At 67.1% G+C, this 18,049-nt stretch overlaps 3 protein-coding genes across 3 annotated transcripts; 2 read left to right on the forward strand and 1 right to left on the reverse strand.

Annotated features, from left to right (window-relative positions):
- Positions 1-3,199, forward strand: LOC311197748 (interferon regulatory factor 4-like). The gene is made up of 8 exons (XM_084271543.1): positions 1-189; positions 683-872; positions 1,063-1,106; positions 1,401-1,500; positions 1,806-1,907; positions 1,998-2,393; positions 2,543-2,661; positions 2,777-3,199. Exons 1-8 carry the CDS (start codon positions 16-18, stop codon positions 2,915-2,917), a joined length of 1,266 nt encoding a protein of 421 aa, XP_084127669.1. The 5' UTR covers positions 1-15; the 3' UTR covers positions 2,918-3,199.
- Positions 3,200-4,095: 896 nt separating this feature from the next.
- Positions 4,096-5,684, forward strand: FOXS1 (forkhead box S1; the record flags this gene model as incomplete). The annotated part of the gene is made up of 1 exon (XM_084271638.1): positions 4,096-5,684. The coding sequence occupies one exon, from the start codon at positions 4,096-4,098 to the stop codon at positions 5,455-5,457; it is 1,362 nt and encodes a 453-aa protein (XP_084127764.1). The 3' UTR covers positions 5,458-5,684.
- A 2,950-nt stretch (positions 5,685-8,634) lies between these two features.
- On the reverse strand, positions 8,635-17,772 carry MYLK2 (myosin light chain kinase 2). The gene is made up of 12 exons (XM_084271680.1): positions 17,697-17,772; positions 15,291-16,747; positions 14,844-15,163; positions 13,813-13,918; positions 13,497-13,590; positions 13,212-13,321; positions 12,470-12,611; positions 12,127-12,197; positions 11,782-11,910; positions 11,304-11,456; positions 10,805-10,937; positions 8,635-10,368 (listed from the first exon to the last, which is right to left on the reverse strand). The coding sequence occupies exons 2-12, from the start codon at positions 16,688-16,690 to the stop codon at positions 10,288-10,290; spliced, it is 2,739 nt and encodes a 912-aa protein (XP_084127806.1). The 5' UTR covers positions 16,691-16,747; positions 17,697-17,772; the 3' UTR covers positions 8,635-10,287.
- Positions 17,773-18,049: the final 277 nt, after the last annotated feature.

Consider the following 18,049-nt stretch of genomic DNA (forward strand, 5'->3'; position numbering starts at 1 on the left):
GGGCGCGGGGCCGCGATGGCGGAGCCGGGGTCGCCCATGCGGCTGAAGGAGTGGCTGATCGCGCAGATCGACAGCGGCCGGTACCCGGGGCTGCGCTGGGAGAACCGGCACCGGACGCTCTTCCGCATCCCCTGGAAGCACGCGGCCAAGCAGGACTACCGGCAGCAGCAGGACGCGGCGCTCTTCAAGGTACCCCGGGCCCCCCCAACCTCCCCGCCCGGCTCTGGGAGCATCCCCGGGACCCCCCACCCCGCTCCGTGCGCACCCCCGGCGCTCCCCGGCGCCAGACCCTGAGCGCTTCCCCAGTACCCCCGACCTGGCTCCATGCGCCCGGCGCCGTGCGCACCCCTGTGCCCGCCCCCCCGCACCCCCCTCCAGCTCTCTGCGCACCCCTCGGGCTCCTCGTTGCCAGACCCCCGGCCTGGCTCCATGCACACCCCCATGCCAGCCCCCCCCGCACCCCCCTCCAGCTCTCTGCGCACCCCTCGGGCTCCCCACTGCCCAGCACAGTGCACTCTCCCGGGACCTCCCACCCTGCTCCCCACTGCCCCCCCCCAGTGCGACTGGTCCCTGCTCCCTCACCCAGCGGACTTGTACCCCCGTGGGCTCCCCCTGGACAGCAGAGTGGGGGGCCAGGGGGGCTGGCAGCTCCCTGCAGTGCAGGACACCCTGTCCCTGCCAGGCTTGGGCTGTCTACAAGGGGAAGTACCATGAGGGCACGGACAAGGCCGACCCCTCCACCTGGAAGACGCGTCTCCGCTGCGCCCTCAACAAGAGCACCGACTTCCAGGAGGTGCCTGAGCGGAGCCAGCTGGACATCTCTGAGCCTTACAAAGTGTACCAGATCGTGTCCGACGGCACCCAGGACACAGGTACATCCCTGCCATCCCTCCTCCTGCGCCACACTTGGGGCTGATGCCTGTGCCATGCCCCGTGTCCTGCAGACATCACCCTTCTCCCCGCTCCCCTTCCTCTGTGGGTGTCCCAGGCAGCCAGGTGCCTTCCTGGGGGCTGTTCCTGCCGTTGGCTGTGGGCTCAGTGGGTTTTCCTTGCTCTCCACAGAGAAGAACAGTGACACACAGTCCCCAGCCGGTGAGGAGCAGCAGGTGAGCCAGCCCCCTGCCCTGCCCTGTTCACCGCAGGAGCTGCCTGCGGGCTGGAGAAGGTGGGAGCCCCAAATCCCCCCTTGTCTCCCGCCTGTTCCCCTGCCTGCACACTGCCTGCTTTGGTCCCACTGGGCAGCTGGCTTCCTCGAGCATCACTGCAGGTCCCCTGTGCTACGTGGCTGCCAGACTGGGGACGGGGTTCTGCTGGTATACAGGGTCCATGGTGGAGGCAGGAGCCAGCTCAGGGTCTCCTGCTGCTGGCTCAGCCCTCACCACAGCTGCTCTCCTCCCTAGGGCAGCACCACAGGGAGTTCAGAGGAGTGCCAGAAGGGCACGATGGAAATGTGCCACGTGTCTCCACTGACCCTCCACTCTACCCACCCAGCTGAGCGAGGTGAGAAGGGTCCCAGCAATGAGATGGTGCTGGGGCAGGGAACACTGCTCAGCTGGAGCAATCCCACTCTCTGCAGCCCCAAACCCTGTCCCTTGAGAAGGCAATGCCTGTGGGGATGGAGCCTGCAGGCTCCCTCCCTGCCCCAGAGCAAAGCCACTTGAGGATGTGCTTATGGGCTTTAAGAAGGCCCAGTAACGAGCAGCAGCGGTGGGAAGCACCCTGCTGCCCACCTGACCCAGGGGCTGGGGCCAGGACAGCTCCTGGGGGCCCTCAGGGACAGCGTCCCACATTCCTTTGCCCCCCAGGGTACCACGTAAGGGGAGTCTTCTATGGCTGGAACCCAACCCACGGCCACCTCCTCTCTGGACCCCCATCCTACCTCCCTGTGGAGGATGTCAACCACTCAGGTAGGAACTATGCTGGCTGGGCAGTGCCCTGGGTGCACCCCCGCCCCGAGTTGGGCTGCCCATAAGCTGACCCTCCTCCCCTCACCCCAGACTGCTGGCTCCACGTCCGCCTGTACTACTGCGACGTGCTGGTGAAGGAGGTCACCACCCGCACAGCCGAGGGCTGCCGCATCACCTCCCGTGCCGTGCCGGCCGACAGCGAGCGGCTCTACGGCCCCTCCTGCATGGAGCAGATCGAGTTCCCCCCGCCACGGGCGCTGGGAGGCAGCGGCAGGGTGGCCGGCATGACCGACGTGCTGGAGCTGCTGCTGCCCCACCTGGAGCGTGGCGTGCTGCTCTGGGTAGCGCCGGAGGGGGTCTTCATGAAGCGCCAGTGCCAGGGCAGGGTCTACTGGAACGGGCCGCTGGCTCCACACAGGGACTGGCCCAACAAGCTAGAGAGGGAGAAGACCTACAAGCTGCTGGACACCCAGCAGTTCCTGCAGCGTAAGTGTCTGCCCGCTGGCGCGGGGGGTCTGCCGGGCTCTGCCCAGGGAGACCCCGACCCCCTCAGGAACGGGGGTGGGTCCTGCCCTGGTGCAGCTGCTCTGGGCTGTGGGGACCCCGCGTCCTCTGATGGGGCTGGTGTCTTGCAGAGCTGCGGGGGTACCTGAGCCACGGGCAGCCCATGCCGCAGTACCAGATCCACCTGTGCTTTGGGGAGGAGTACCCCACCAGCGCTGGGCACCACTTCCAGAAGCTCATCATGGCCCATGTGAGTACATGTTGAAGGACGGCGCTTGCAGCAGCACCGGGCTGGGTGGCAGGGCCATCGCAGGTGGGGGGCACAGAGACCTGTGCCCATCTTCCACTGGCTCTGTGCTCCGCAGGTGGAGCCGGTGTTTGCACGGGAACTCTTCCACCACGCCCAGCGCATGGGGCCGACGCTTCTGCGGGACTCCCCCCAGCCCTGCACCCCCAGCACCTCCAGCCACATCCTTCGCGTCCTCAAACAGCTCTGCCAGCCCTGAGCCCGGGCAGGCGAGAGAGGAGAGCCCAGTCGTGACCAAGCCTGGGGGTGGGATGCTCTGCTGCCCCGCAGCCTCGCTGCAGCCGTGTTCCCCGGGCCGGTACGCACGGGGCGCTCGGCGCTGCGGGGCCGGGCATGGGTGGGTGGGCAGCAGATTGCCGTATTTATTCCCTGGAATCCATCCGGGGTGGATTTACTGTGTGCTTGTTTTGTGAGCCAGGGCAGAGCCAGCTCAAGGGCTCGCCCATCACAAGCCTTGGAAATAAAGGTTGTGTTTTGGTAACGGTGGCTCTGGCGTGGGGGGGTGGCACTGGATGAAGGGTGTGGGGTACTCAGCGCAGGCAGAGTCTTGTACTGCGGGCAAAGACAGCTCTGCCCCAGCTGCATGAGCTGGCTTCAGTCCTGTCCTGCCCCTGGACAGGGGGTGCAGGCAGCAGCGGGTGCCCATTAGCTGCTCTGCTGACCCAGTGTGATGGGAGCCTGTCCCAAAGGCACTTGCTGCCTGTGCCTCAGTTTCCCCAGGTGGGTGGGGTGAAGGGACTTCTGGAAGGCGGGGGCTGTGCTGTACTTTGGGATGCCAGGTCCCCAGCTGGTGAGCGCAGTGTGAGGACCCGCTGCGGTACAGGGAGCTGGCACAGAGCTCAGATCCAGCACGGCACATGGGATCCGGCACAACTCCGGGCTGGGGGCTGGGACCCAGGCACTGGGGTGCGCAGGGGGTGGGTGAGCAGCCCAGGGCTGGCAGCAGTCCTCGCCCTGCCAGCAGCACCCCGCTCAGCCCCACCATCCCCAGCCGTGGGCAGGGCAGGATGAGACCCAGGTCGTGGGAACCTCCTGTGGGAAGAGCGGCTGGGGGAGCCAGGGGCCGTGCCCGGGGCTCAGCCGAGCCCGGCGGGGCCCGCCTCTGCCTCGGGGATGCTGCAGCCGTGCCAGCTCCGAGGCCACTGCCTGCTGGCCGCAGCCCTTTGGCGGCGCGTCCGTCTGTCTGTCCGCAGGGACCAGTGTTGGACAGCGGAGCCCCGCTCCGCCCTGGGCGGCCCTGGAGAGGAGGGGCCCACCGCCCCCTCGCCGGCCGGGCGCGGGAGGCTGGGCTGCCGCCGGGTTTTAACGGGCCGTGCCGGGGCCGAGCGGCAGAGCGGGAGCGGCGGAGCCGCGGGACGGCGGCGGCCGGACGGGACGATGCAGCCGGACCTCCCCGTCGGCGACGCGGCTCTGCGCAGCCCGCCGGCCCCCGAGCCGACCAGCGGCCCCTTCCCCGGCGGCCCCGCTCTGCCCACCGGCCCCGAGGCTACCAAACCGCCCTACAGCTACATCGCCCTGATCACCATGGCCATCCAGAGCGCCCCGGAGAAGCGCATCACGCTCAGCGGCATCTACCGCTACATCATGGGCCGCTTCACCTTCTACCGCGAGAACAAGCAGGGCTGGCAGAACAGCATCCGCCACAACCTCTCCCTCAACGAGTGCTTCGTCAAGGTGCCCCGCGACGACAAGAAGCCCGGCAAGGGCAACTACTGGACGCTGGACCCCGACTGTTACAACATGTTCGAGAACGGCAGCTTCTTGCGGCGCCGGAGACGCTTCACCAGGAAGAGGAGCCCCCGGGACGCGCCGAGCGCCGAGGCGGATGAGGGGCACAGGAAACCCCCCAGGCAGCGGGCGCGAGGGCCGCCTGCCACCCCGCTGGCTGAGGGTGTGAAGGCAGAGGGGGGCTACGCCTCACCCGCAGCCCTGGGGCGGCTGCTGAGCTCCCCCACGCTGCCCGAGGTCACCGGGGTGCCGGGGTGCACCGAGCCCTGTGCCCGGCGGCAGCCACCCAAGGCCAGGCAGCCCTGCCTGTACCTGCCAGACGCGCCGCAGCCCAAGGGGTCGTTCTTTGCCCCCCCAGAGAGCCGCCCGCCCAAGGAGACTGTCTTCGGGGGGCTCCCGGCAGCGCTGCAGCTGCCCCGGCCAGGTCAGTACCCGCTGCCCGGGGAGCCCCGGCTGCCGCACCCGGCCCTGCTGCCCAGCCTGCTGCCCACCCAGCCCAGGGACACCCCGCAGGACTCCCCAGCCCCCCCAGGTACCCCCCCGGGGCAGCTGGAGGTCGAGGAGCCAGCCACCCCTGGACTGGGAGCGGGCCAGGCCTTCGGGCAGGTGCCCCCCACGTTCTCTGGCACGCTCCTGGGCACCGGCAAGCCTCCCCCATCCTGCTTCCTGGAGGGAGAGGGCTACGCACAAGCCCCCCTGCCTGTTTTCGGATCCTTTGGCCGGTCGGGGCCCGAGGCGCTGGGTGGCAGCTACCAGTGCCGGGTGCAGGCGCTGAGCTTCTGCGTGAAGGAGCGGCCGTGCGGCGCGGCACTGGAACATCTCCTGGCCACAGCCCCCCCGGCCCCCGCCACGCCCCGCCAGCCGCCCTTTGGGGCCTCGGGGCCACGGGTGGGCGAGCAAAAGGAGCCGTGGGGGGCCGGGGGTGCGATCCCACTGCAGGGGGGTAGTGGCTACCCGCTGGGGCTGCCCCCCTGCCTCTACCCGACACCCGGTATGTTCTTCTTCGAGTGAGGGACTGGCCCCCTGGGTATCCCCAACCTTGGCACCCAATAAAGCACGTTCCCCAACGCTGCCTCTGTGGTCTCTGCGCCCTGCTCAGGGTGGGCAGCGGGCAAGTGGGGACCCTCTGCCTCAGCTCGGGCACTGGCTGGGGGATACGTGACCCCCAAGGCCACCTGCCATCAGCAGTCGTTGCCCGGACTGTGAGGCCACAGGAGGATGGGGCACGGCCCAGGTCAGGGCACTCACACCCAGGTCCTGCTGGGGACAAGGTCCTGTCAGCATGTCAGGCATCCTGGGTGGTTGAGGGGGGGAATCTCATCCATGAGGGACAGGGAGATGTGTTGTGGCAGGAGCAAGACCCTGCAAAGCCCTGCTGTCCCCTCCCCATGCCCGGGACTGCTCAAAGTGCCCAGCTTTGCCACAGGTACCACACGTGGCATGACCAGCACCAGCCTCAGGGCATTGCCCCTGGAGAGCCTCTGGGGAGGAGTGCGGGGGCTTTGTGGGTTGGGGGGGCTCCATCCTGGGTGGGACAGGGCCCCCTACCCTCTGTGTCCCTGCTTGGGGCCATGCCAGTGCCCAGATGGGGTCCCAGTGGGTCACTGCAGACTCCCCGAGGCTGGAGCACCCCACAGAGCCCTGCTGAGCCAAGGGCTGCGGCTGTGATGGGAACTACTGGGGAAAGTGGATTCCTCTGACCTGAATCACAGTGGGCGGCTGCTGGTGAGGAGGCACCGGCTGAGTCACCGCTGCCAGCACCAGGCTGGGCACAAGGGCCTACCCTGGCCATCTGAGCTGGGAGTACTGTGGTGGGCAGGGGTCCCAACACAGCCCTGGACTGGGACCTGGCCACCAGCTCCCTCCCACACACTGCCAGGACAGCCAGACCAGCATCTCTGCTGTGCTGGAGCAGTGCCAGAGGGATGCTGGGAAAGTGGGGGGGCTGTCCCTGTACCCCCATCCTGACCACCCCAGGCTGGAAGAGGTGAGACTCCAGGAGCAGCAATGCCCAGACCCAGTGGCACAGCCAGCCCCAGGGTGGGCACAGGAGTAGGATGCTGGGTTGGTGGGGGCTCTCCACACTGCCGTGGGCAGTGGGCATGTGGCAGAGTCCCCCTGGCCCCCCAAGGCTGGGTGGGATCCCAACTTGGCCAGTCCCAAAGGGTCTCTGCGGGGGCCACACTGGCACTAAGCGATGGTTCTAGCATCACTCAGGGACGGGGAGCACTGCAGCCACGTCAACCCTATTACCAGCCCCCAGACAGTCGCTGCGGGGCCATGGCTACATCCCAGCCCCAGGGATCATCGGCAGAGTGAAGATGGACACTCAGCACTGGACCTCTCTTTTTTTTTTCATTCCCTCCCCAGTGGAAAACAATATTTGAGCTCCTAGATCATGCTGGCGTCTGCAGAGCAGCCAGCAGCGAGCGGCTGACCTCAGCCCCCTCCTTCGCACGGTCCCCGGGGGCGCGGGAGGAAGCGAGCGGCGCAGCCGTGCCCAGGGGCCGTCTGGTTCCCACGCAGCACAGCCCAGCCCATCGCCCGCCCCGACCCCCACCACCACCTGGGAACGCACAGCCACAGCCTGGGGTCCCTGCTCTGAGCGCTGTGTAGCACTGAGTGCACCCCACGGCCCCCCAGGACACAGCCCTTGGGGATGGGGGGACCCCCCCATCTCACAGACGCTACCCCTCTCTGCCACCCTGGGTGTGCAGACCAGGGCTGGCTGCTCTCCCGGTGCTCCCTTCTCCGTGCCCACCCTGTCTCCCAGCTCCTGGCCACAGACCCGTTGCTCTCCCTGCTCTATCTCCTCTCCGGCTCGCTGCCGGCTCGCAGTGGGTGGCCTGGCCCCCTGCCCGCTCCCATGGACCATGGCAGGGCTGCACCCAGTCATGAGGAGAACCTGCTGTTGGTGATGCTGCAGGGTGCCAGTGCAGGGGGTCTGCCCGCTCCCTTTCCCTTCCTGTGCTGCCTGCGGGGCCCGCTGCCCACGGGGCCCCTTGCTCACGCAGCAGTGTGGGTGCGATGTGGATGGGGTGCAGAGAGAGGTGGAATGAAGGGTGCTGCTCTGCACCAGCACCTGGGGTTCTGGGGATCAATGCTGTGGACATGGGCACCCTGTGTTTGTGGGGCAATGAGGACCCCCAGCGCAAGGGATGGTGTCGGGTACTGTGGCCTGTGCTGGACTAGAACCAGCCCTGTCACCACATTAATCAGCCGTGGCAGGCCGATGGCATCAGTCCTCTGGAGCCATGTCCTGCCCTTGGCTGGGAACGCAGGATGGGGCCACAGCTGCACACATGGGTACCGGCCTCACAGCCCAACTCCTCTGGTCCCAGTGGGTGCCCCAGGACAGGAAAGGAGCGGGCTGGGGATGCCAAGCCAGCCTGTGGGATAGGGGTCCAGCACCCTGGGTTTGGGATTGGGGGGGGGGGGCAATGCCTGTGAATTCCAGTGCCACAGCTGTGCCCACACAGGCTGTGCCCAGGAACCGGTGCCATGGAGCAGCGTGCGGCCCCGGGACCGACAGCCTGGCCAGCCGCCCCACGGGCCACCCCGCACCGAGGCCCTGCAGCCCGTCAGGAGCCGGGCGACGCGCGGCTCCTGGGGCCAGACAGGAAGGAGACGTCACCGCCGCGGAGCGTAACTCAAACCAGATGGGGCTGCGCTGGCGTCCAGGCCCGCAGGGTGGTCACCGGCAGGAACCGGCCAAAGGCTGCCGGCAGGAAGCGGCTGGGAGGGACGCCCGCGGCGGGACCCGCCATCCGGGCGACCGGGCAGCCTTAACTGCTTCAGGGCAGAGGGGCACCAGCTCCCTGCCAGCCCTTCCCTGGGCATCCCACCCTAGTTGGGCAGAGGCCATGAGAACACTCCTGACCATCCCTCCCTCTCCCCCCAGCACCCTGGGGGTGCTCAGCACAGGGCGCAGAGCCCCTGGGTGTCATGAGCTGCACAGCCCTGCCTGGGGCACACCGAGCGGACCCCGTCCCCAGCCCAGCCCGGGCCCCTGTCTATCCCTCCCACCCCAGGGAAGAAAGAGAAGCCGCTTCCCTTCCTCTCCCTGCTTATCTGCAGCCTCCACGCTGCAGCTGCACGGCCCATGCAGGCAGGAGCAGGGGCTCAGGGAGGGGGCTGGGAGCAGCTCCCCCCATCCCCAGCATCCCAGGGAAGGCACGTGCTGCGGGCAGACCTGTACATTTATTTACAAGAAGGCAAGAGCTGGGCAGAACTCTGTCACTGGGCCACAAGCTGCATCCTCTGCCTGGAGGGGACAAGCCTGAAGCCCCCGCACCTGCTGCAGCCAGGGGTTTGGGGGGGCCAGTGCCTCTCCCCGTCTCTCCCCAAAGTGTGTCCTGCAGGCAGACAAGGCAAACAAGGCAGAGGCGGCCCCAGACCAAACACCCAGCTCGGGGTTGGCGAAAGCCAAAGCTGGAGGGCAGGGGGAGCCCAGGACCCCCTGCCAGCCCCCCCCTCCCCATCTCACTCCTCACAGCAGGCAAGGCTGGAAGCTGCAGCGCCCAAGGGATGCCCATCCTCTGGCAGCACTGGGGAGCCCTGAGGGGTACAGGCAGAGGGGAAGGGGGTCGGGGTGAGGTGGAGGAGCAGCGCCCGCCTCCCCCAAGCCCGGGCGGTCCCAGGGAGCCCCCGCACACGGCGGGGGGAGCTGTCGGCCAGGGCCGCTGACCGGCAGTTCCTGTGTGTTGGTGGTCGGGGCTGGAGCGATGCTCGGGGGAGCGGGGGAGCGCGCTCCAGCTGCTCTGCATTAGGCCGCCTCGCTCATCTTGATCTGGCCAGGCCGGGTGAAGCAGAGGTTGTGTTTTTCCCCCCGCTGGCAGAGCCGAAGGGCAGGGAGGGCAGGAGGAACACAAAGCCTCCTTCTTCCCTCACTGGCTCCCAGCTGGGGATGCTGCTGGAAGCGTGCTTGCTGCTTCCTCCCTTCCTGTGCAAGCAGCAGCTCGAGGCCAGCTCCGCTCCCGCACGCCTGGCCAGCCAGGGAGGAGCTGCTTCGGCGCCAAAGCGCAAGGGTGAGTGAGGGTCCACGCCTGCCCTCTGGCATCCTCATGCCGAGCCACAGCGCCGGGAAGGGAGGTTGTGAAGCTCAGGGTCCGGCAGGAGCGAAGGCAGGGCAGGGCTGCAGCATTTACAGGCAGCACACGCGAGTCTTGGGTCCAAGGTAGCAGCAAGCACGCAGGGCAGCCCCGGGAGCAGCACTCCTCAGCCAACCTTTCTCCTCTGAGGCCATGGGAAGGAAGCGTGAGCGGAGCAGAGATGCTGCAAACTGGGCATCACACAGGCAGGCCGGGGATGAGACCAGAAACCATCGCTCAGGGGCAGCCTCACAGTCTGGGGGAAATCCAGCTGGGAGCACTGGTTCCGTGGGAATGGGAGGACTGGAGTCCCAGGAGGGCGCTGCCAGCATCCCCAGCAGCAGGTCCCTGGTGCAGCAATGCCACTCAGGCTGGGATGAGCTTGGCAGAGCAGCTCCGCAGCGGTGGGGGTGGGAAGGAGCCCGGCGGGGTCCTGGCTCCTGAGCAGTCTCCCAGCTGCTGGGTGCCAATGCAGGGCACAGCCCAGGGGATGTGGCAGAGCAGCGCCGCTGGCGTGGGACACAGAGCAGGGAGCAGCGCAGCCCGCAGCAGCGCGGGGTCCACAGCAGCCCGGGCAGGGAGGGGGCTGTGCAGCTCCAGCCCCTGGCCCCTGCGCTGGGAGCGGGCAGGGGCTGACCCCCCCCCCCCCGAGGTCCTGCTGCCGTCCAGAAGCAAGCCTGACGTGGGACCCTCTCAAGCAGTTCCCTCTCTGGCCTCGGCTCCCAGGCGGCCAAGGCTGCCCCGGCCCTGCTCAGACGCCCAGCGCTGTCAGCGACCCCGAGCTGGTGATCTTCTTGAAGCGGTTGGCAGCACACACCCCGATGAAGTTTTTCTGCACAGGGGAAGAGGAGGGATGCTCATCCTACTGCAAGGGCTTTCTACAGGGCTGAGCCAGGCCCCAGTCCTGGGGCTGGGGAGCAGGGAGCTGAACCGGGCTGGGTGGGAGGAAAGCGCAGGGCTGATGCTGGGGACCATCCCCTACACTCTGCCCCTAAAAGGTGCTCTTGGGATCAGCTCATGGGACACCAGCATGAAGGCACCTATACTTGACAGGGGTCCCACCTTAGGGGCACCCATGCAAGGGCCTGGGTGCTGGGGAGCCTTTCCTGCAGGCTCAGTGACCCCCAGCCCGTGTGCCTCAGCTGCCAGCAGCACTTCACAATACAGCCATTCTCCACGTCCCGGGATGGGCAGAGGCTGGCAGCTCCTCCCAGCTCCCCCAGACAGCACTGACCCCCCTCACCATGCCAGCCCCGTGCCCCACGCACCTTCCAGCGCCTCCTCATGACGTATTTCTTGAGCAGCACCTGGGACTTGAGCCGGCGGTTGCAGCGCTTGGCCTTTTCTGCCAGGTTGTTGAGCCAGGGATGCTGCAGGCACTGCCCAGCACTCATCCGGGCGCTGGGGGTGAGAGGAGTCCAGGTCAGCCCTGCTCAACAGCCTGTTCCCCAACCACTGCCTTCTCCAGCCACCCAAAAGCCCCAAAACCCCCGAAAGGTGTAGGGGATGAACTGGCCGGAGGGATGGGGATGGGCAAGACCCTGAGTGGTCCAGCACATCCTGCTTGGGGCAGGTGACCCTGGAGGGATACAGGGTTCTGCTGGGGACACCGGTGACCAGGGCAGGGCCCTGTGAGGCTCATCTGGCACAGGACATTGGGGTGTCGTGCTGGTTCTGGTGCAGAGGGCAGCGTGTGGTACCCAGGGGCTGGGCACACAGCTGGGCACTCCCACCCTGGGACCCCCAGGGCCGCTTCCAGCCTCACACCTCTTCTCCTTGATGATGAGGTTTGAGACAAAGTCCTTGGCCTCGTCAGAGACGCTCTCGAAGGTCTCCTCATCGAAGTACCAGTTGGCAGCCAGGACGTTGTTGAGTGTCTCGGTGTCATTGTCACCCAAGAAGGGGGAGAGGCCGCTGAGCCTGGAGGGACAGGTGGGTGAGGAGCCAGGTGCCCTTGGGCTGTGGCACCTCCAACCCCCCCCAGAACGGAGCAGACCTGTCCAGGGCTGCCCCAGGAGCAAGGCAGGGTGGCCCTGAGAAGGGAAGTGGCATGTGGCTGCTGGCACCGTGCTGTGCTCCTGCCTGCACCTGGGCACAGATGCTCCCTGGTCCCCAGCCCCACCTGCCCGTTTCCCTGCCCAGCACCCACCACCAGCCCACCAAGCATCTGGGTGCCTGGGGCACAAGCCCAGCTTGGGGCCAGCTCCGTGCCAGGGTCGCTGTGCCCCACGCAGCCAGGACGTACAGCATGTAGGTGATGACGCCCATACTCCACATGTCCGTTGAGTAGGAGACCTGCTCATAGTTGACCACCTCAGGGGAGAGGAATTCAGGGGTGCCGAAGTTCACCTTCAGCTTCTCCTGGGGGTTATACCTGTGGCAGGAGAGGGCAGGTCAGCAGGAGGGGAACAGGCTGCTCCCTCAAACCCCCCTCCCAGCAGGCGCTGCCCCCCTCAGCCAGCCAAGGAGAGCTGGGGCTGGCAGCCAGGCCCAAAGCCACAGCCCAGGGTGGGTCCCAGGGCTCCCAGCAACCTGAGAGTGGGAAAGGAACAGGAGAAGAGGGATGGAACTGGGGAGGGGGAGACAGCACCTTCGAGCCAGCCCGAAGTCGATAATCTTCACCATGTGCCCGGTGGCTGCGACGCAGAGGATGTTCTCAGGCTGTGGGGACAGGGAGACCATTGCCCCACCACGGAGAGGGGATGTCCCCAGCACGCAGGTCTGGTGGCCCGTGGCTGACCCATGCCAGAATGATACCCCCCCCTCCCACAGCTGGCCAGTGCCAGGGACACGCTGCCCTCATGGGCATGGCAGGGCTCAGGCCAGCACACAGCACTCCCCACTTTGCTGGCTGCAGACCCCCGCTGCCACCCCACTCCCTGGCCTCCCCCATCCTGCGTCCAGCCCCTGCAGTGCCCCCCACGGCCCCACACCTTGAGGTCGAGGTGCAGGACACGCATGTGGTGCATGAAGCGGATCCCCTCGCAGATCTGCCGGACGAAGACCATGCAGTCCACCTCGGTCAGCTGGTAGTCGTCATCGATGATCCGCTCGAAGAGCTCGCCCCCCTCCACGCTGCACGGGACGGGCCCGGGGTCACACACTGCTCCCTGCCCTGTGCCACCCCCCTGCCCACCCCGGGCACCCTGGCCCAGCCCCACTGTGGAGATGCTGGTGTAGAGGCTGAGCAGAGCCACGGTGGGATGGATGGATGGATGGATGGATGGGTGGATGGATGGATGGATGGATGGATGGATGGATGGATGGATGGATGCTGGGGTACAACAGCCCCCCAGGGGAGGTATGGGGGGAGCAGGGTTACCCCAGGACACCCCAGCTTTCCCAGGCAGGGTTTGCAGAGCAGAATAGCCCCAGCACAGTCTCAGCTTCCCTGAACAAGTGGACAGAGAGACAAGGAGCTGTGTGGGAAGGATGTGGGTCATCTCCACCTTCCACACACTCACAGTGGAAGGAGATGCTGTTCCAGGCAGCTGAAGCCGCCTCTGAGCCCAGCACATGAGAGGTGCCTGAGAGGCAACAGGGAAGTGTGAGACATTCCCTGGGGCAACTGTTTCTGCTTGGTAAGGGGCCAACACATCTGCTCCATCTCTGGAGCATCCCCTGCGATGGTGCCCCTCACCCAGGCATCGGGCCCCACGCTGCCCTGGCACTCACAACTCCATGAAAAGGATGATCTCACGGGGTGTCTCTATGGCATCGTAGAGCTGGATGAGGTTGCGGTGGTTCAGCTGGTTCATCACATCGATCTCCAGCAGCACCATCTCCTGCAGAAGGAGGTGTGGGGTGTCAGTCCTGGCTGACCCACCGGCAATGGGACAGGCTGTGTCACAGTGCTGGGGACACACACAGGGCATGACACTGCCACCCACTGCCTCGGCCATGCCGCTTACTGGTAGCACCATGGCCAGAAGGAGCCCCCTGCCCTGGCACCAGTCAGACCTTGTCCTTGGCACCCTGCTTCCGGATCACTTTAGCTGCCAGCTTGAGCCCCGTCGCCTTCTCTGTGCACGTGTGGACTTCCCCAAACTTGCCCCTGGGGAGGAAGAGAGGAAGAGGTGCCAGTGCCATCAGCTGCCCAGGCTGCTGGGGACCCCCACACCTGCCCAGGGTGCTGTCCCGGGCTCCCCTCCACACCCACCCAACCCACCATGGCCAGAGAAGTCCCATCAACCCAGAGCCATTGAACTGGGCAGCAGCTCAGGGCTGTACTGGGGGAAACCCGAGCATCCTCCACCCTCCTTGGGCCCCTCCTTACCCCCCCAGGATGTCCTTGGAGCTGAGGTTGAACTGGGAGCTGACGCTGGCAGACCGCAGGGTGACAATGCGGTGCTCAAAGGGTGCCGGTGGCGGAGGGACATCATCTGCCAGGAAAGAGCTGGGGTGAGGATGAGAGCTGCCCAGCCGGGATACCCCACTTCTGGGTACCCCAGGGTGCCCCAGGCTGTGAGTGCGCCCCAACACACAGCAAAGACAGGCACCCGGTCACACAGCCCAGCTGAAGTTTGTGTGTGCTGGATACAGGCAGGTTCCGAGTGCCTGACTGCAGAGGAAGGTGTGCTGGCTGCCTGCGGCCCCGGGACACGCAGCACCCTCCCACGGGGCCCCTCCCACTGCCCGCAGCATCGTCCGGCTCTGCGGGACCCTCCCAGCTGCACGGGCCCCCCCAGCTGCATGGGACCCCCCCAGCTGCACAGCATCCCCCCAGCTGCATGGGACCCCCGGCTGCATGGGACCCCCCCCCGGCTGCCCGGCATCCCCTCGGCTGCGCGGCTCTTGCGCGGCTCCTGCGCGGCTCCCGCCCTCCCGCGTGTCACGCTCGCCCTCTCCAGGCCACGCTGCCGAGCGTCACCCCTGTCCGGGCCGTGTCACCCCTGTCCGAGCCCTGTCACCCCTGTCCGGGCCGCGCCACCACGTCCTGCTCGCCCACCCAGGACAGACCCGCCGGCCCCGCTCCCGGGCCACCCTCCCCGGCGCCGGGCTCGCAGGGTCCCCCGCGGCCCCAGCACTGCCCTCCCGGTCGGGACACGCCGTCCCTTGCCCCCGGCCAGGCGGCAGCTGTCACTCCCCGGGCTCCTCTTCCTCCCGGGCGGCCGCGGGGCCGGTGCCAGGCTGGGGCCGGAGCTGCCCGGGAAGGGGACGCGACACATTTAGCCCTGGTGACAGCGACACGGGAGCTCCAAGGCCACCGGGCGGGCAGGGAGCCAGGCGCGGGAGCCGGCAGCACGGGAGAGCGGCGCGGGCAGCGGGGGGGACCCCGGGGATGCTGCGCCGCCGAGGGTGCCGTACCCAGGATCTCAAAAGGGTCTTCCTTCCCAAAATCGGGGGTGAGGTAGGGGCTGGGGGGTGGCTCTGCCTCCGTCAGGGATGGGTGACCCCCAGAGCCAGGGTGCTGCGTGGCCCCGGCCGCGTCTGGGTTCTGCCCCACGGCATCGGGCAATGTCCTCTCTTGGGGGGTGCCAGGGGTCTCCACAGGGCCGGGGGGCTGCAGGGCTCCTGGGGCTGGCAGGGTAGGGCCAGGCTCTGTCAGACCCTCTTTTGACTCCGCTGCAGTCGTCTCCTCTGGTATCATCTCCATCACTCCTGCCTCTGGCCAGGGCTGCTCCTCCCTGGAAGCACAATCAGGAGGTGAGCCAGCAGCCCCCTGAGCCCAGCACCCACCTCTGCCCAGAGGGAGCTGGGGCTCCCCAGGGAGCAGCGAGGGCAGGGACCCCCATCCCAGGAGGGCGCGGGTACCTCTGGCAGGCAGCGGGGCAGCTCAGGCTCTGCAGCAGGGCTGGGCGCGGGGGCTCGGGGTTTCTCGGCTGCTGCTCCTTCGTCTCCTCCACCTTTGCTGCTTTCTCCCCCGCAGCCGTTGCAGGAGCCATGGCTGCTGCCTCTGTGGGTTCCTCACCTCCAGTCCCAGCCTCTGCCGCAGCCTTGGGGGGTTCTACCTTGGCCGCTTTCTTCCCTCCATCCTGCACCTTCGCAGCAGCTGCAGCCTTCTCCTTCCCAGGCTCTTCTCTGCCTCCGTCTTGAGCCGTTTTTGCAGCTGGGGCTTTCTCTGCCTTTGCCACTTTATTCTCTTTATCCTGAGCTTTCGCAGCAGCTGGAGCCTTCTCCTTGGCAGGTTTTTTATCAGCTGGGGCTTTCTCTGCCTTTGCAGCTTTCTCCTCTTCATCCGGAGCCTTTCCAGCAGCTGGAACCTTCTCCTTCCCTGGAGCCATGGCCTTCTCCTTCACAGGGGCCGTGGCTTTCTCCTTCCCTGGAGCCGTGGCCTTCTCCTTCCCTGGAGCGGTGGCTTTCTCCTTCCCTGGAGCTGTGGCCTTCTCCTTCCCTGGAGCCGTGGCTTTCTCCTTCCCTGGAGCCGTGGCTGTCTCCTTCCCAGGGGCCGTGGCTTTCTCCTTCCCTGGGGCCGTGGCTGTCTCCTTCCCTGGGGCCGTGGCTGTCTCCTTCCCTGGGGCCGTGGCTTTCTCCTTCCCTGGGGCCGTGGCTTTCTCCTTCCCTGGGGCCGTGGCTTTCTCCTTCGCAGGCTCTTCTTTGCCTCCATCCTGAGCCTGTGCTGCAGCCGAGGCTGCCGCCTCTGCAGGTTTTTCTTTCCCTCTCTCAGCCTCTGCTTGTTCCTTCCTGGGTTCGTCCTTCCCTCCATCCTGAGCCCCTGCGGGCTCTGCCTGCTCTCCTTTGGCCTCTCCTACCATTGGAGCCTTCTCCTCCCCAGGCTTATCCTTCCCTCCATCCTGAGCCTTGGCAGCAGTTGGAGCTTTCTCCTCCACAGGCTCATCCTTCCCTTGATCCTGGGCCTTGGTGGCAGCTGGCCCCTTCTCCTTCACGGACGATGCCTGCGCTCCATTGTGCTGCGTAGCTGAAGCTGCCTGCTCCGGGAGCGCTGCCTTCCCTCCACCCTGGGGCTCCGGAGCAGTCGAGGTTGTCTCCCCCACCGGCTTTGCCTTCCCTCCTCCAGCCTCTCCTGCAGCCTTCTCCTTCCCAGGCTCTTCCTTCCCTCTGTCCTGCGCGTCGGTGGGAGCCGGCTCCATCTCCCCGTGGGGCTGGGCAGCCTGGGAGGTCGCTGGAGCTGTGCTGCCCTCTGTTTTGGGGGGGGTCGTGCCACCAGCCGCCCCAGCACCGGGCGTGCTGCCCACCGCACCGCCCTGCTCCATGGGGACTGTCTGGGCAGGAGGCAGCTGCCCTGCGGCACTCCCGGTCCGGCGAGGCTCCTATGGGGGAGAAGAGAGAAGCTGAGGGCTCCCCAGACCTGACGGGCTGCAGGGGGGCACAGTGGGACACAGGCAGCGATTCTGCTCCTGCAGAAGAGGAGGGGAGCTGCTGCCACCCAGCCAGGAGCCCTGTCCCTGCCACCCGGCCGGCTGGTCCCTTGCACCATCCCATTGTACCCCGGAATCTGCCCGGTGGTGACGGATCGATGGCCGGACGCCGGCACCTGTCGCTGCCACGGGGTCTCCAGTGTGCAAACAACCAGCCCAGCGCAGCCAGGGTGCCAATTTAAGGCCACGTCCCTCCATGGCAGGGCAGTAAATGGCAGCTCCAGCCCCAGGCTGGTGGGGTGGGGATCAGGGGAGGTGACCGCTCGCAGCACGGACCCCCTGCAGCCCCCCCTGAGCCACACAGGCGGGTGCAGCCGTGCGGGCACAGCCCCTTCTCTTTTGGGACCACACGGACCACCGGCCCCAGCAGCTGCCAGCGCTGCCTCTCCTCCTGCCCGCTGGTGACCACAGCTCCTGCCTGAGCTGTCCCCACCAAGGAGCCCTGCTGGCGCCTGCATACAGCTGCAGCATGAGCTGCCACCCCATCCCCTCCGACCCAGCACCCAACCCCCAAATCCCCGCTCTGCCCTGGGCTCTGCTGCCTTCCTCTGCCCGGCCACCTTCCCAAATACCCTCCCTGCTCAGCCTGCGCAACTGTCCAGCGACCAGGACTGCCCAGCCCTGGGAGAGACACACCAGCATCCATCCCAGTAACAGTGGAGTTGCTTCCTGGTTTTACTGGGACAGGAGCCGTGGCAGAGCAGCCCCTGCCCGAGCGGTCCCACAGATGGGGGATGGAGACATTCCTCCCAGGGCTGAAGGCTTCGCTCTGCCCAGGACCCCCAGTGCCATGTCCCAAGTGGGCGGCCACAGGACACCCCCCCCCCCCAGTCCCCTTTACCTGTGCGGCGGTGCAGAGGGTGGTCAGGAGGGCAGCATCCACACTGCGGCAGCGCCTGGACGCAGCAGCCTCTTCTACCCCGGGTGTAACGGAGCCGGATTAGCGCAGGCAGAGGAGGATCCTTTACAGCAGCGGGAGCCGGGCCGCTTCGCCTTTCCCAGCACCTGTCGCTGCTGGAGCCCGTTCAAAGGACACGCCACTCTTCCCTGTGCCCCGCGGGCCAGGGACACACAGACACAGGGGATGGGGCCGCCTCCTGCCTGGGCAGGGCGGGCACCAGGCACCCCAGAAACGTCCCACGTGGGGGTCGGCTCTGGTCGAGCTGGACACAGCCCAAATGGCCAAGCGCTTCC

Source organism: Gallinula chloropus, assembly GCF_964237585.1.
Source record: "Gallinula chloropus genome assembly, chromosome: 16".
In the NCBI taxonomy this organism is placed as follows: domain Eukaryota; kingdom Metazoa; phylum Chordata; class Aves; order Gruiformes; family Rallidae; genus Gallinula; species Gallinula chloropus.